The sequence below is a fragment of the Ischnura elegans genome, chromosome 4, assembly GCF_921293095.1.
Source record: "Ischnura elegans chromosome 4, ioIscEleg1.1, whole genome shotgun sequence".
In the NCBI taxonomy this organism is placed as follows: domain Eukaryota; kingdom Metazoa; phylum Arthropoda; class Insecta; order Odonata; family Coenagrionidae; genus Ischnura; species Ischnura elegans.
In genome coordinates this window covers 92,804,889-92,820,450 of record NC_060249.1, presented here as the reverse complement: position 1 = coordinate 92,820,450, position 15,562 = coordinate 92,804,889, and the positions used below count along the sequence as shown (strand labels likewise).

The window sequence follows — 15,562 nt, the reverse complement described above, 5'->3', positions numbered from 1 at the left end:
CAGGGAAACATGTCTTAATAATCACTTATTAAAACTGGCTAAGGTCGGAAAGTTTTCTTCATTTGATAAGGTATTAATTATCCTTATTTAAGCCAAGCGCTACCAGCCAGCAGGGTACTCAGCTACTCGCTAGCAGCCTGCGTCGTATCAGCACTAAGCCTCGCCTCAAGGTCACCTCACAGGGTGGCAGCGGGAACCAGAAATACGTCACACGGAGAGATTTCCCGACATTCATACTTACGCGTCGCGTTTTCGCGTGCTTGAAAATTTTCACTTTTCATTTAATCGCAAAAAATAGATATCGTCATTTAAAAATCTAGAAGCGTGAAATACGTACTCCAGGAGTAATAATCTTTCGATTAAGGGCGATTAAGGTACAATCGGGTTTTTTTATACAATCGGGTTATTTTGACAAAAAAATTTTTTTTGTATATTCCATTCTGTTATGTATATGTTTATATATATATTTCCTTAAATTATATTGTATAAAAAAACCCGATTGTACCTTTTTTATGCATAAATATTGTGTATCGTTTTATTCTCTGTATTTTATATTGTTCACACTTTTTCTTACATAGCCCTGAAGATGATTTAAAAAATAAATCGAAACGTTGGCTGAAACTAATTTTATAAATGACCTAAACTCCAAGAAATACTATACATATTATATATTAAACAAGGTCAAGAAAAGGAAAAAAAATGATATGAAGTATTGTAATCAGACTGTGATATTCCTAATTTGTAATTAATACATATGAGAACTTTATTTTGGGCATGTTCAAGCAAGATTGAGTTAGTATCATAATAAGGTGACCAGTTAACAACATAATATTCTAATATTAGTTTGGTCAAGATGCACCTTAACACATTCAATGCGGATGATATTTTCACCGAAACCTCCAGTGACGGATGGGTGATTTTCCTTCATAACGGTGGTCTTGGAAGTAATACAACAGAATTTTCAATTTCTTTTGTTTCTATTTCAAGCAATTTGTAAAAAACCCTAATGACATACATGTATGCCACCCGTCACCAGTAATTGACAATTCACGCAACCCGCATTACACACATGCAATTTGCCTTGTATGAAGGAGTGAACTTTTCATATTTCCGTTTATAATACTTCTTCTACCATTGATTCCTTAGGTTAATGACGGAAATATCTTGGAATTAGTCTTTACGTGTTTTTTTTTGTTTCAACAGCCGTAGATTTAATTTTTTCAAGTCACAGAAGTAGAACACACAATGAACGGCAAGAAAAATATAAATTTATGGGATAAACATTTTTTTAAATCTATGTTACCTCACAGTTATTGCAAAATTGAAACATTTCAATAAAAATTTTCACAAATATTTATGATATATTTGAAAGCAAGGCCTTAGATAGAGCCCTGGTTGACCTTCACATTCTGGGCAAATTGCAGTCACTGTCCTACGGATGCCTTCACGGTCAGCGGAGAAATGAAGAGCCTGCATCATTCCTAAAAACCTATCACGGCACATTTTCTCCCGAATATCGGTACTCACACTAATTCTGACCTCCAATCGTTAGAAATCGTATTAACCCTAATTGCGCCAATGTGGAGAAGAAGGCCCAGCCAAGTTTCCAGTTCTCCCTGTCCAACAGCTTCCAATCCATTATGCCCTTAGTGAAGGCCCTTGGTGAAGGATTTCCGTCTATGAGAGGATTATTTCAAAGAAAATATCATTTGCAAGTTGAAATGATCTCTGGGAGTGCCGCTGGTAGGGAGGGACTCCAACCTTGAGCCTTAAAAATTATCCAGCAAAATAGTACCATTTGTGTAATGGAGTGTATTGATTAGTACCTTAGTTTTTATGAAAATTAAGACTGCATATGTACCTAACACTAGAATGTATTAATGACCTACAAAATGAAAACACCTTAATGATCAGAGGACAAGTAATTGATGCGGAGCAATGACTGAGAAAATATGCCGTAAAATTAGGAAAAAACTCAAATTATGTAAAAAGCGTAATTTGCAATAATTATTTTAAAATTATTAATAAAGTATAAAATACGACCTTATGGACCGCATGGAAACATTTTGGAATAAAATAGTAAGTTTTGAGACGGGAATACACGTTATTAACAAAAAGTAAGTCTGATAATAATTTTTGTGGTTGCACATAAGATATGAATAAATTAAAAAATAAGATAAAAATACTATTTCAAGGGAATAAACAATGGTTAAATGCCGTAATGCTTAAAATACCTCTGAGTCTATTTTTTTCCGCAATTTCGTTTACAAAGCTAAGGAAACAAATAAACGAGTAAAAAAATACAGACCAATACTGTAGATAATGTAATGCAGTGTTGCATACGCCATTAATATGTTATTTTTTTATGAAAAGGAAGAAAACCTGCAACTAACCCAACACGTATTAATAACTCAGAAAATGAAATAAAATCAAAATGAATAGAGGATTGGTGATTGACCTAGGGAAACGAATGAGAAAATATGCCGTAAAAGTAGAAAAAAGACCCAAAAAAAATCACCCAGGATAAACGTAATTTGCATTTATAAAAAATGTTCCTAGCAAAAGAAATTCAAATATAACATCATTAACTGAAGCACCGTACTAAGATCATTTTCCCACACGGAAAATAAACATCTATTAGATGTCTAATAGATATCTACCGATAGATAAATAGATATCTAATAGACATCTATCGTAGATATCTATTAGATATATTATTGTCAAAATGGCAGCTAATCTAATAGATATCTACGGTAGATGTCTATTAGATATCTACTGTAGATGTCTATTAGATATCTACTGTAGATGTCTATTAGATATCTACTGTAGATGTCTATTAGATATCTACTGTAGATATCTATCAGATGTCTACTGTAGGTGTCTATTAGATATCTACTTATCTGTTCTAGACTTATCAATATCTATTAAAAAAATGCCTACGCTTGATGAAAATAACATTAATGAAAACCACGTCGCTGTATGATCAAAATGAAAACTGCAAAAAATAAAAAAAAAACACAATGTATAGCATTGAACCTGTGCTCCCCATGTTATAGCCAAACGCGCTCACCACTACACCAACAGAACTTGTTGTATGGGAATAGCTATTTTGCAAATATATAACAATTCTTAAAAATTCCACTCGGAAATTAATTATTTACAGCCTAACTAAGGCCCATTCCATCGAACCACTATCGGTTCAGAGATGTGCTCGCCATTTCAAATGCCATAAAAAATACGGCATTGAAAAAGGCAGAGCAACGTACGTGGTCTCCCCTTATCAGTAAAGGGAAGAACAATCTTATGTAATTATGATGATTAAGTTTATTAGTACTTTTCACCTTAATTCTAATAGGAGGAACAGCAGCTAGGGGGAACAGATGATTGCTGATGTCATGCATTTTGCATGGTTGGCATCGTTCGATGCGTGGCATAATTTTTCTAAGTCCGCCATCGCTCGAGTATAAAGGAACCAAAAAAAATTGTCCCTTAATCAAATGTTAAATCGCTTCCATAGCTCATGAATCGTGTTTTAAAAGACTCTTTTGGAGATGAATCCAAAACCGCATCTAATAGATGTCTAACAGAGATACATCTATTAGATGTCTAATAGGTATCTACTAAGGATGCCTATTAGACATCTATTGTAGATGCCTATTAAATATCTAATAGATGTCTAATAGGCATCTATTAGAGATGCCTATTAGACATCTATTGTAGATCTCTTATAGATGCCTATTAGTTATTTAATAGGCATCAATTAGAGATGCCTATTAGACATCTATTATAGATCTACTATAGATGCCTATTAGATATCTAATAGATATACATCTATTCGTAGATGAAAATAGACAATATATAGATATCTATTTTCCGTGTGGGAATAGATGTATAATAGGCAACTATTAGATATACATCTATCCGTAGACGAAAATAGACAAAATATAGATACAGTTGGCATAGTCGCCAGGCATGGTTCTACGCGTCGCAAAATTTTTTAAGTCCGTAATCACTCGAGTACGGGACCAAAAAAATTGTCCCCTAATCAAATGTTAAATCGCTTCCATAGGTCAAGAATCGCGTTTTAAAACACACTTTCGGAGATGGATACAAAACCAGCCATTGTCATCTGCACATCTAATAGATGTCTAATAGGCAACTATTAGATATACATCTATCCGTAGACGAAAATAGACAAAATATAGATACAGTTGGCATAGTCGCCAGGCATGGTTCTACGCGTCGCAAATTTTTTTAAGTCCGTAATCACTCGAGTACGGGACCAAAAAAATTGTCCCCTAATCAAATGTTAAATCGCTTCCAGAGGTCAAGAATCGCGTTTTAAAACACACTTTCGGAGATGGATCCAAAACCAGCCATTGTCACCTGCACATCTAATAGATGTCTAATAGGCAACTATTAGATATACACCCATGTCTCGTATAGCGCAAGGGATGCGTTCCTTGGGGTCTTTGCGCTATACGAATTTGCGTTATACGAGAGCGTTTTAACATAGGGAAGATAGGGATGCGTTCCTGGTAGCATAGGTCTTGGGTATTGAATTTCCTCTAAAACATCTATATTCCCATAAAAAGCCTTTGAAAACATTATTTCTAGAAATATTTATAGTTTAAAACATCTTTAAAGATAGTATTCACACATTCAAAGACTTTTATTCACGTTAAAAAAAAATTCTTACGTGCTTTCGAAATTCCATCCTGTCGTGCGGGTGGGCTAACATCTGCTTTCTCAGGGGATCGTAATGCGTTGCCGGCAGTTGACGATTTTTCAAACTAGTCTACAAACAACTATTGTGTCACCCAGGCCCTTTTGTCACTCATCGAAATGACAGGAAAATGCTACTTTAAATGCCATTTCATAGCTAGCGGAGTTTCTGAATGATAAATCATTTTAATTTGAAGTCCTCCGAGTCATTAGCAGCTACGTGAAACAGTCTTTAAATGCCTTGAAACCTGACCCAGGTTTTCCTTCCCTGAAAATGAATGAACGAGAATGCATTCTTTTCCAAAAGAATATCGTCTCGCCAACACTAAAAACTAGTTGAGGGGGAAAGGAGCCACTTTCAATAACAGCTTGGAGTTCATCAGAAAATTTAGTGGTGGCTGCACTATCAACACTTGCAGATTCACCTGATATCGCCACACTGAAAATACCTGCTTGCAGTTTAAATTCTGGAACCAACCGGAGCTTTCACTAAATGTCTCGGAGCGATTACCACTCTCGTCTTTTTGCACTGATTCACCATGAACTTTCTGTATGTGTAGACCGCTTGGTTGAAGTTGGTGCGGCTGAGGTCACTGATATTTTAGCTTCGTCTTTATTCAGAATAAGGCATCGTGAGTTTAAACTTCCGCGCAATATCGCTTTGACGCTCTCCATTTTCAAAGCAATTAACCTCTCTCAAGTCCTCTTCTAGGTTTATGGTTTTTCTTGATAAATTCTTGATTTTTCTACACTCATTCCTATTTTTCGCCATATTCTCTTGGTTTTTACTGTGTATGGCTCTATCTAAATCACCTTCTTCAGCTGAACTGTATTCCTGAGACGCAGAAGGCCTAGACTGCGGGGAGGGAACGAATCCATTGTGCTTGAGACTCTATAGCGGACCCTTTTAAGTGTTGATGCTATTCATGCGCAACTCGGCCACCGCTCCATTTCTCGCCCGTGAATACCGATGACCTTGAAGGCTTTAGCGTAGACCCTCTACCTGGAAGTCAATTGCCCGGTAACCTACGACGGCAAAAATACGTCTCAAACCGTATGGCTGAAAAAAAAATTCATTTCCACTAGCGCCACGCTTAATTAACGATCTAAATTATTTATTATCATTCTGTTAAGGAGACAAGATAAATCTTCGGTAGGCCGGCTATCTGGACCCAATGACGAGTAATACTTTCGGCACTTGCACAGCAATGGATTTCGATTAATATATAAACAAAAAAGACGATTTGAGGCAAGAAATAATATTAATATGCGTAAATTGATAGAAATTTCGTGTGCACTTAGCGTAAGTTCACGTTTTACCACGAGAGCGTTTAAGATTTTTGATTAGGCTACACTGCGTTGCAATGTTTCCCCGAGGAACGAATTTGCGCTATATCGAAATTGCGCTAATCGAAATTGCGCTATACGAGACATGGGTGTACATCTATCCGTAGACGAAAATAGACAAAATATAGATATCTATAGATATCTATTTTCTGTGTGGGATAAAATACGACCTTATGGACCGCATGGAAACATTTTGGAATAAAATAGTAAGTTTTGAGACGGGAATACACGTTATTAACAAAAAGTAAGTCTGATAATAATTTTTGTGGTTGCACATAAGATATGAATAAATTAAAAAATAAGATAAAAATACTATTTCAAGGGAATAAACAATGGTTAAATGCCGTAATGCTTAAAATACCTCTGAGTCTATTTTTTTCCGCAATTTCGTTTACAAAGCTAAGGAAACAAATAAACGAGTAAAAAAATACAGACCAATACTGTAGATAATGTAATGCAGTGTTGCATACGCCATTAATATGTTATTTTTTTATGAAAAGGAAGAAAACCTGCAACTAACCCAACACGTATTAATAACTCAGAAAATGAAATAAAATCAAAATGAATAGAGGATTGGTGATTGACCTAGGGAAACGAATGAGAAAATATGCCGTAAAAGTAGAAAAAAGACCCAAAAAAAATCACCCAGGATAAACGTAATTTGCATTTATAAAAAATGTTCCTAGCAAAAGAAATTCAAATATAACATCATTAACTGAAGCACCGTACTAAGATCATTTTTTTATAATGTAGTGAGTATGAAACGGGGATAAATATCTTTAATAAAAAAGTTAGTCTAATCATAATTTTTGTGATAGCACATAAAATATGAATAAATTAAAAATGAAGGTAAAAAAACAAATTAAAAAAAAATAATCCATATGTAAGACATGATTATGATATTTACGATAAGAATGATGAAAAAGTGACGAAGGAAATGAAAAGAAAAATCTCAACCTGCCAAATTGTTCCAAAAATAGCAGTAAAGTAAACAAAAAAACACTAAAAATGAAGGAACACGTAGAACTAGAAACGGACACTTCTGCAATAGTGTAAGGTCAATCCCGAACTGCGGGAGGGTGAAAAAGTAACGCTAGGCGCGCTCGGAGCACCCTAGTGACCAGCGGAAAAGCGTACTCCCGAAGACATACATTTATGTCATCCGCCTGAGTGGAAAAGCCCTCATGACATATATATATGTCATCCGCACTGAATGTGTTAAATGAGAGCTCGCTATCATACCAAACACCTAAATCACAAACTGCCGTTGGTCCACCTAATACAGTGGATTTAATGGTGTACTCATTGAAATATATACCCATCAATTAAAAAAAGGACACAGACTGATTTAAACAATAACAGGCCAATTTCGTTATCACCAATGTTTTCTAAAATTTTGGAAGAAAATCTGAAAATTTAATTATGAGAATTTTTGGATGAGAATACTTTTTTCAGCAGAAATCAGTTCGGATTTCAGATGAATAAATGCACAGATAATGCTCTTCTGCAATTTTTTTTTCACTGATTAAATAATTCCAATGAGGTTGTAGGATTATTTATTGATATAACAAAAGCATTTGACCCTGTTAATCATAAAATATTGCAAAGTAGATTAACCCTTTTGGGCTGAATGCCACACATTTGAGGCAAGAATTTTCATCGCAAAAAGAACTAAAGCCCTCCGGTGTGAAAGGGTAATGAGATACTTGATAGAGGTGTTCCATATGCCTGATTTAACAGCTACCTTAGCTGTAGTTATCAGTGTTTGTTTGTCAACTGCACTGGGAAAGTGACCAAACTTGCTTATGGACTTCCTAAGTGCTCTTTATTGGGGCAAATTTTATTCCTTATTTACCCAAATGGTAATGGTAACTTTGATGACAGGTTGACATTTTCATGCACAACTCAGTGCTATTATTCAACCACTTATGTAAAAGTACTTCATCAACAAATATAGACTGATTTAAATAACTAAAAATGTAAGTTTTTATGCAACTGTATGAATGTGAGCCACAAAACTAAATACGTTCTATTTTCTCTTAAGTATTGTAGCAATTAACAAAATAAATCTGTGATATTAGAGTACAAAATGTTTCAACTACAATACTAAATTCTATTATAAATGTATTCACAAGGGGAGAGTTAGCCATATCAGATATTTGGCAGTTAATATTGATGAATGGTTAAACTGGAAAATAATATACAGTTGAGGACCTCAAATCTGGAATCCCGAACCCCAGAAAACCCGAAATCCAGAACATTTGAAAATTCCTCTGCGAGGTGTTTTGACTTGCCACCTCATGGCACCATCTCCAAGCCTTGTTCTGGGATAGTACGAAGTAAGCACATACTATCAGTGGCGGATACAGATGGGGGGCGCAGGGGGCGCGCGCCCCTCCCTTGCGGGTCCGGCCGTATTGCCAAACATTGCAGAACCATAATTGACTTTTTTATATCATAAGAAGGCATCGTCTTGTATATGTGTATAATTACTTTAATTAAAATTTTATTTTACTCTGCCTGTGACTTGATTATTTTTTATCACGATAAAAGTTAAGGCAACTCAATGTATCTTTTGCGCCCCCTCCTTGAGTGTTTTCTGTATCCGCCACTGCATACTATGGACATATGCTATAAGAACCTTGTCGGGGACACATAAGGATATCAAATGCAAGAGCCTGAGCACATGTATAAATTAATTAATTTACTTAATATACTATGAAGACCAGAAATCCAGAAATCCAAAAGCCATTCGGTCCCAAGCTTTCTGGATTTGAGGTCCTCAACTGTATCTTTAAGCTGAAATCGGAAATGCTATCTATTGTAAGAAAATCTTATTTTTTTAAGAAATCTATGTCCACATTATATGAAGCGCTTATTATGCTTTTGTTAATTCTATATTACCGATTGGTATTGAGTGCTGGAGAGGTCCTTACATAAGAAATGCAGGCCACGCCTCGGTGGCGGTGGGGTAAAGTCCTCGCCTGCCAAACCGTAGGTCATGGGTTCGAATCCCGCCTGGGTAGGTGATCCCTAACCAGGGCATGGATGTTTGTGTTGTACTTTGTGAATATTGGAAACCCTCGTTGTAAAAGGCCGTTATGTGCTGTTTACGGGGGATGTGATAAATTAAAAAAAAAAATATTAAGCCCTTGGTAATTACCCTAAAAAAGATAATAAGTGTGATGTTCCATATGCTTCTGGTATGACCCACTCCTTCCTTGTACGTTAAAAATAATGTCCTACCTTAAAGGCATTTGTTTTCATATAAAGTATTAAGAATTTTTACGGTAGTGGTGGGGAACTAATTAAGCCTACAGATAATGAATGATGATCTAACAATAATTTGCTGTTTCTGAGGCCCAATAGAGAAATGTATATATTGGCAATGATTAAATATTTGGGGCCAATAGTTTTATAATATGTTGACTTATTATGCAATAATGGTAAAAACCAATTTTATTTCAGATATGGGCAGCACTTGCAGTACATTCTGTTGTTGTAATAGTTGGGATGACTCTGGGATTTTCAGCAATCTTGCTACCTCAACTTAATGAACCTGATTCTGATATCCTGATCACCAAAACAGAAGCATCATGGCTAGGTAATTAAGGGAAATTCTTTTTTTTATCGTTTAACCAATTTAACTATACTTCATGCACTATGAAGTGTCTTATATGAAAGATTATCAACTAATTTCATTTATTATCTGAAAGCCACAAATGCAGATCTCATCATGAAGTTCAAAGTGACTTATGTATTTCATTATGGTAAAAGAGACCACAGGTGAAAAAAGCTAGCTTGAGGGGAGAATTTTTAAAAGATGGGAATTATACACTTGATGATATTTCGAGACACTCTATCATGGTCCTTACATCTACATATATCAAGGGGTTACAATAAAATATTTTATTGTCAACTGCGGTTGCCTGCAAAGTAACACCCACGTACACTCATGTGCATGCATAATTCATGCAATCTTTTTGTATCCATATTTTTAAGCTTGGCTCCCTATATCGACACTCAATTCTTTGATCGAATTTCCGAGAAGGGTTGCTTGACTCTACATATTTCCATAGCATATGAATTCATTTTTGATATTTTTGGACTCAGCAAGACCTTAAACTGGTCAAGGAAGAGCATGCTATTACATGAATAGAGCAGCAGTTCATTTGCTTCACTGTATGATTGGTGCAAAATAAGATAGCTCCTTGCTCTTTTAAATTAAATTCTCATGTGAAATCAATTGAGTTCCATACTCCATTGCAAATTTCATATTTTACACAACCTATAAATATACATATCATATAATTGCCATTATTTTACAATTTGTAGCCTTTTTCATAAAAAAACTGATGACCATGTCAAATTTCACATTAATTTTACGAGATAGCATGACTGTAGCAAGTCGCCTTTCGAATGCCTAACAATGAAAGAATTACAAGGTGTGCCCTGCCTCCAAAATCAAACGTACCCCATCCACATGCTTTCCCTCTTCACATAGCTTCAAAATTTCTTTTAGCTTAGGCCTAATATTGAATTCAAGTAAGTACAATTGTGTCACGGGATCAAGCAATTTAAATGAAAAAGATGCACTCATGGCATTTTTGATGCTATTGAGTATTTTTCTGCTAATAATTCACCTATCAGAGTTTTTTCTTACTAATACGGTTAACTATCCATACATAACAAGAATGTATGACAGATTTTTCTGTATTTTTCAGCCAGCATTATAACAATAATTGCACCCATTGGCTCCCTCATGGCTGGACCAGTAATGCAAGTACTTGGATCAAGAGCAACAATTATGGTAGCCCTAATACCATATGCTTTGGGATGGCTTCTCATTGCTTTTTCAAATGGACTACCAATGCTTCTTGTAGGCAGATTCATTTCTGGCTTGGCAACAAGTAAGTGTTTATACGAATCAAGATTCATTATTATCATATAAGGTTTTGAAGACTTACACAAATTTTCCCAAAAACTTTTACACATAAAGAAAAGCATTGCAGATATTAGACCAGTGAATAATATGTTAAGTGATAAGAGGCAAAAGTCCAATTTCCAGGCTTATGTTGAAAATACAGCCAGAAGTAGCCCTGGTACACAAATAGGCAAGAATTCTGAGATCTCATAATTTATTAGGGATCTAGGAATGAAAAAATATTTGACTTTCTAGTCTAAAAAATTCACAAAAATAAATCATATTCTAACTTGTGGTACACAAAGCTACAAGTTAAATTTTGCAACACTATCTATTTATGTGATGTCTATGTCACATTGAGCAAGTCATATGAAATTTACTCATCCATAAGCTTCTGTAGGGCAACTCCAACTGAAATCCTCTCTAAAATTTGATTGGCTGAAGCTTGAATTTATTCGCAACATGACTTCTAGCATAGGTGTAATAACATTAAATTCAGCCTAAATTCCTATGGATAACTTTATCTCAGTTGACAGCTGAAATATTCTCCGCCCCTGGTTCTGCTGGTACTGAAGCTACTTTGAATAAGCAAGGCTCTCGAACAGTTTCTGCTGGTGGTCTCTCAGTTGGTGTGGTGCATTGAAAGAGGAATAGTGCTTGTAGCTCAGTGAAGTTGATTCTGAGCCTTAAGTACCCCAACTACAGACATATTGAAATACATAAGTATTTTAGTACAAAATCACTTGCAGTGAGAGATTTTAATAAATCATGAATGGGTTGCACAAATGAAGAATATTTCAATCTTGATGATAAAAAAATGCAATGTACATAGAGATTCCTGGAGATAATGCTATTACTGCTAATGATGACATATCTAGTGATGACACTGTTCAGTACCAATTATATTTTGGGTCTAGCGTGAGATTATCAATTCATTTCCTAATAATAACCATCAGTCGTTTTCACTCAACTAACCTATGAGAATTTGAATAATTCTCCTAGACATGTATGTACATGCATTTTGCCTGAGTAGACGCAAAAAGAGGTAGGGGACAATTAAAGGGACATGCTTGAGTAAAATGCTTATGGGTTAAGAACTACGTGAGGCTATTGAAGGACAACATTTTGACAAGTACCTAACTCCATTATCGTCATTTGGGCTGATTAAACTCACTGAAATGCTGGCAATCAAAAGCCTTACCAGTTGCCCAACCTGGGAAATTTTTTACAAATATTCTTTCCCACGAAAACTTTTGATCTTTTGCTATTCACCCATATGGAGAGGAAACACACTGTAATGTTTGTCACCTTGAAAAGAATACTAGGTTAATATTCCTTGGGGGCTTTTACTTTCTGAAGAGATGCCAAGGTGAGAAAATCATCCAAATTTTCAACGAATACACTCATCTATCGACTCAAAAGGACCCAACCTTTAGTTTGAAAGTTTGCTCTCTTACATGTCACTTGTTGAAATGTCGGCTTTCAGCAACATTATCTCGTGCCTCAACTGAATTTTACAATTATTATTCACAGGGAAAACCTATAGCATTTTATCAGGACACTCATGGATATTTCTCTGTCACATTAAATACATATACACTCACATTTTTGAATGCCCATTCTACCTGTTTCCCAACTACGTATGTACCTGCCTATTTTATTGTACTAGCCTTCCTGTGGTAGAAAGTTTTACAATGATATTTTAATTTATAAGTCCAAAAAGGAAATATAATGCATTGATTCACATTCAGGCAAAAAGTAAATTCAGAATCAATTGAATGGTTTGCGGCGTAACTTCGTGAAATTGCCTCATATTAGAATGAAAAAACTTTGTAAATTTCACATTAATTTTAATAACAACCCCACCAACCCCACCAAAAATAACAACCCCACCTCGCTGTTCGCCAAACATTTACTTGAGACCAATCATGCCAGCACTTTTGAGCCGGAGATCCTCCATGTGGAGAAAAGAGGACCCAAGCTGGACGCCTTAGAGTCCATGGAAATTTTAAAAACGGTACGTCATGACAAAGAGTTGCTACTTAACGATGCAATTTTCCTTTCCCACTCCCCATTACTCAACCTACCTCTCACACCCGTCATTACTGACCACAATCCTAACCCTTACCCCACCCCCCCACCTAACGACTTAGTGTGACACACCGCACCGCCTTTCCCAGCCTTCCTCTTCCTGGGTTTTTTCCCCCCACCTTCCCTCGCCCTCACTCAACCACCCCCTCTTGTCCAGCACCCGTTCCCATGTATCCCAGGGTATTTAAGACCGTGCTTTCCTGTATATGCACCTGATGATGTCGCACAGCGATGAAACTGGTCGTGTTATTAAAATTAATGTGAAATTTACAAAGTTTTTTCATTCTAATAAATTCAGAATGGTAAGTTAACAAGATACGTCAGTACTTCGAGTGTGATTACAATAAAACCTCATATTACAGTTGACTCAATATTTATAAATGAAAATTAAATTCATTAAAACTTTTGATATGTTTGTTTTCAGGTTATTTTGGATCTCCAATACTCTAAAGAAAACAAGGGCTAAGGGATTACAATTATCAATGTCAAACCATTTAATTGCTTTTCATATTTACCCTTTTTCCAACAGCATTCGGCAACACACCATGCATAGTTTATATAACAGAGATCTCTTCCCCTCACCTGAGACCAATGCTCACAGCTACTGGACCAATTGGTGTCTCTCTGGGTATATTGTTGGTTTACTTATTTGGATGGCTATTATCATGGAGGATTGTGGCGGGAATAGCAGTATGCTTCCACCTTTTTAGCTTTGCAGCCCTCTGCACAATCCCTGAGAGTCCTGTATGGTTGGTATCTAAGGGCAGAAAAGAGGATGCACACAAAGCACTACTTTGGTTCCACAGAGTACCAGCGAAAGGTAAGCTTTATTTTTAGCTTTAAGCAAAGCAACTAGGGATTATTATCAACTCAAAGAAGGATTACCTCTCAATAGCCTCTTGATAATAATTATTTTTGCATTCAACTATTAAATTATTTAAAAAATTACGAGCTTGGAAGGAAAATAGAATATTAAAAAGTTATTAATTTTTTATTTCAAAGGTTCACTGAAGCAGAGGGAGAGGAGAATAACTTTAGAACCTGTTGTAGAGATGAAAGAATTAGAGCAGGGAGAAACATCGTCAAATGATGAGCTAGAAATTGAACTGGCTAGAAGGAGAATAAGAGCTGAGGCAGAGCTTCGTCTCTTACTTGCAGAGCACCGGCGAAAAGAGGTGATTTAAATACGCATTAAAACACATTTGGTATTCCTCTTGACTCAAAAACAACATGGCAAAAAAACCATATGCTGATGTAAAAGTTTTGTTGCTTAAGTTGGGAGTCCAGAAACTTGCTTGAAAATTGAGATTTAGCGCTTTTAATGCTTATGTATTAATTGAAGCTTCTGATCTTTATTTTTAGCAAACAATGCTGAACAACAACAAACAATCTCCAGCAGGTGAAGGGCTCCTCAATAGCAGCAAACAGGAGATAAAATGTGCCAATGATGAGAAATCTCCCACAAAGTCAAGGCAAAACACGTTACACAGCTTGAAGTTAATAGTTACTCTACCAACATGCTACAAGCCAATGTTTATTTTGTTTACTCTCTTCCTCATTCAGCAGTTTTCTGGAATCTACATCACTCTATTTTATGCAGTGAGTATTTTTAATAAGTAATTGATTTAATACACCAAAAATTGAGTCAAAACAGGCTACTTGCACTTACAACTTAAATTATACTCCATAACTTTCATCCCTTTCAGATGCTATGTAAATTACTCAGTACGGCAAATGCCAACCCAAACTTAATTTCCTTTTAATCCTGACCCATTGGACCTAGATAAATTACATAAGCTAATTATGTGGATGTATTTCATTTAGTTTTCACCTTGTTGAAAATTCGTTCATGTAAGAAACAGTTTATTACAAATTAATTTTCAGACAAACTTGAGAGACCAGAATGCCAATATAATTATAAGATATTGATTTTATGATAGAGCCAATCCATCAGATAACTTCATGGTAGTTTCAATGCTTAATAAAATAATTGCACTTACAATTTTAAAAAAATTGTATATCGCTTACAAAATTCTATAAAATAACTTTTCCCTCCTACCTTAGTCATCATTAACACCTAAATGAGCCTTAAACAAATACAAGAGATAGCAAATGTGACTATTTTGTGGAAGCTATCTCACTGCACACAACAGTGCCCCTAACAATGCATACAGATTTGCTTACAATGCACAATCCCATAATTGTCTTTCCAACTAGGTCACACATGGTAAGGGAATGTGGATGAAAGAATGGTCAATAAGAGGGAGAAAATAGCTCCAAGAGAACATATATCTGGTACAATCATAAAAAATACAATGTTACTCACATGTGCACGAGCATCCATGCAACAGTTTCAGTATTCTATCTCATTACTAAAATTTGTCAATAAATTGAAGAAGGCTTTATGCCTCAGAATGGCTTGATACAAAAGGGCAAGTCATTATTTACTCATTGAAAGCTTGAGCAAAGGCAAAA

The 15,562-nt window shown here is 35.5% G+C and overlaps 1 protein-coding gene across 1 annotated transcript in view; it reads left to right on the top strand.

The window, feature by feature from the left end:
* Positions 1 to 15,562, top strand: part of LOC124157781 (facilitated trehalose transporter Tret1-like) — a 37,293-nt gene that overhangs the window by 17,980 nt on the left and 3,751 nt on the right. Inside the window, exons 3-7 of the mRNA XM_046532793.1 lie at positions 9,541 to 9,676; positions 10,797 to 10,982; positions 13,617 to 13,907; positions 14,090 to 14,262; positions 14,450 to 14,686. Of these exons, the coding sequence (XP_046388749.1) occupies positions 9,541 to 9,676; positions 10,797 to 10,982; positions 13,617 to 13,907; positions 14,090 to 14,262; positions 14,450 to 14,686 (1,023 nt within the window). The remainder of the gene's footprint in view (positions 1 to 9,540; positions 9,677 to 10,796; positions 10,983 to 13,616; positions 13,908 to 14,089; positions 14,263 to 14,449; positions 14,687 to 15,562) is intronic.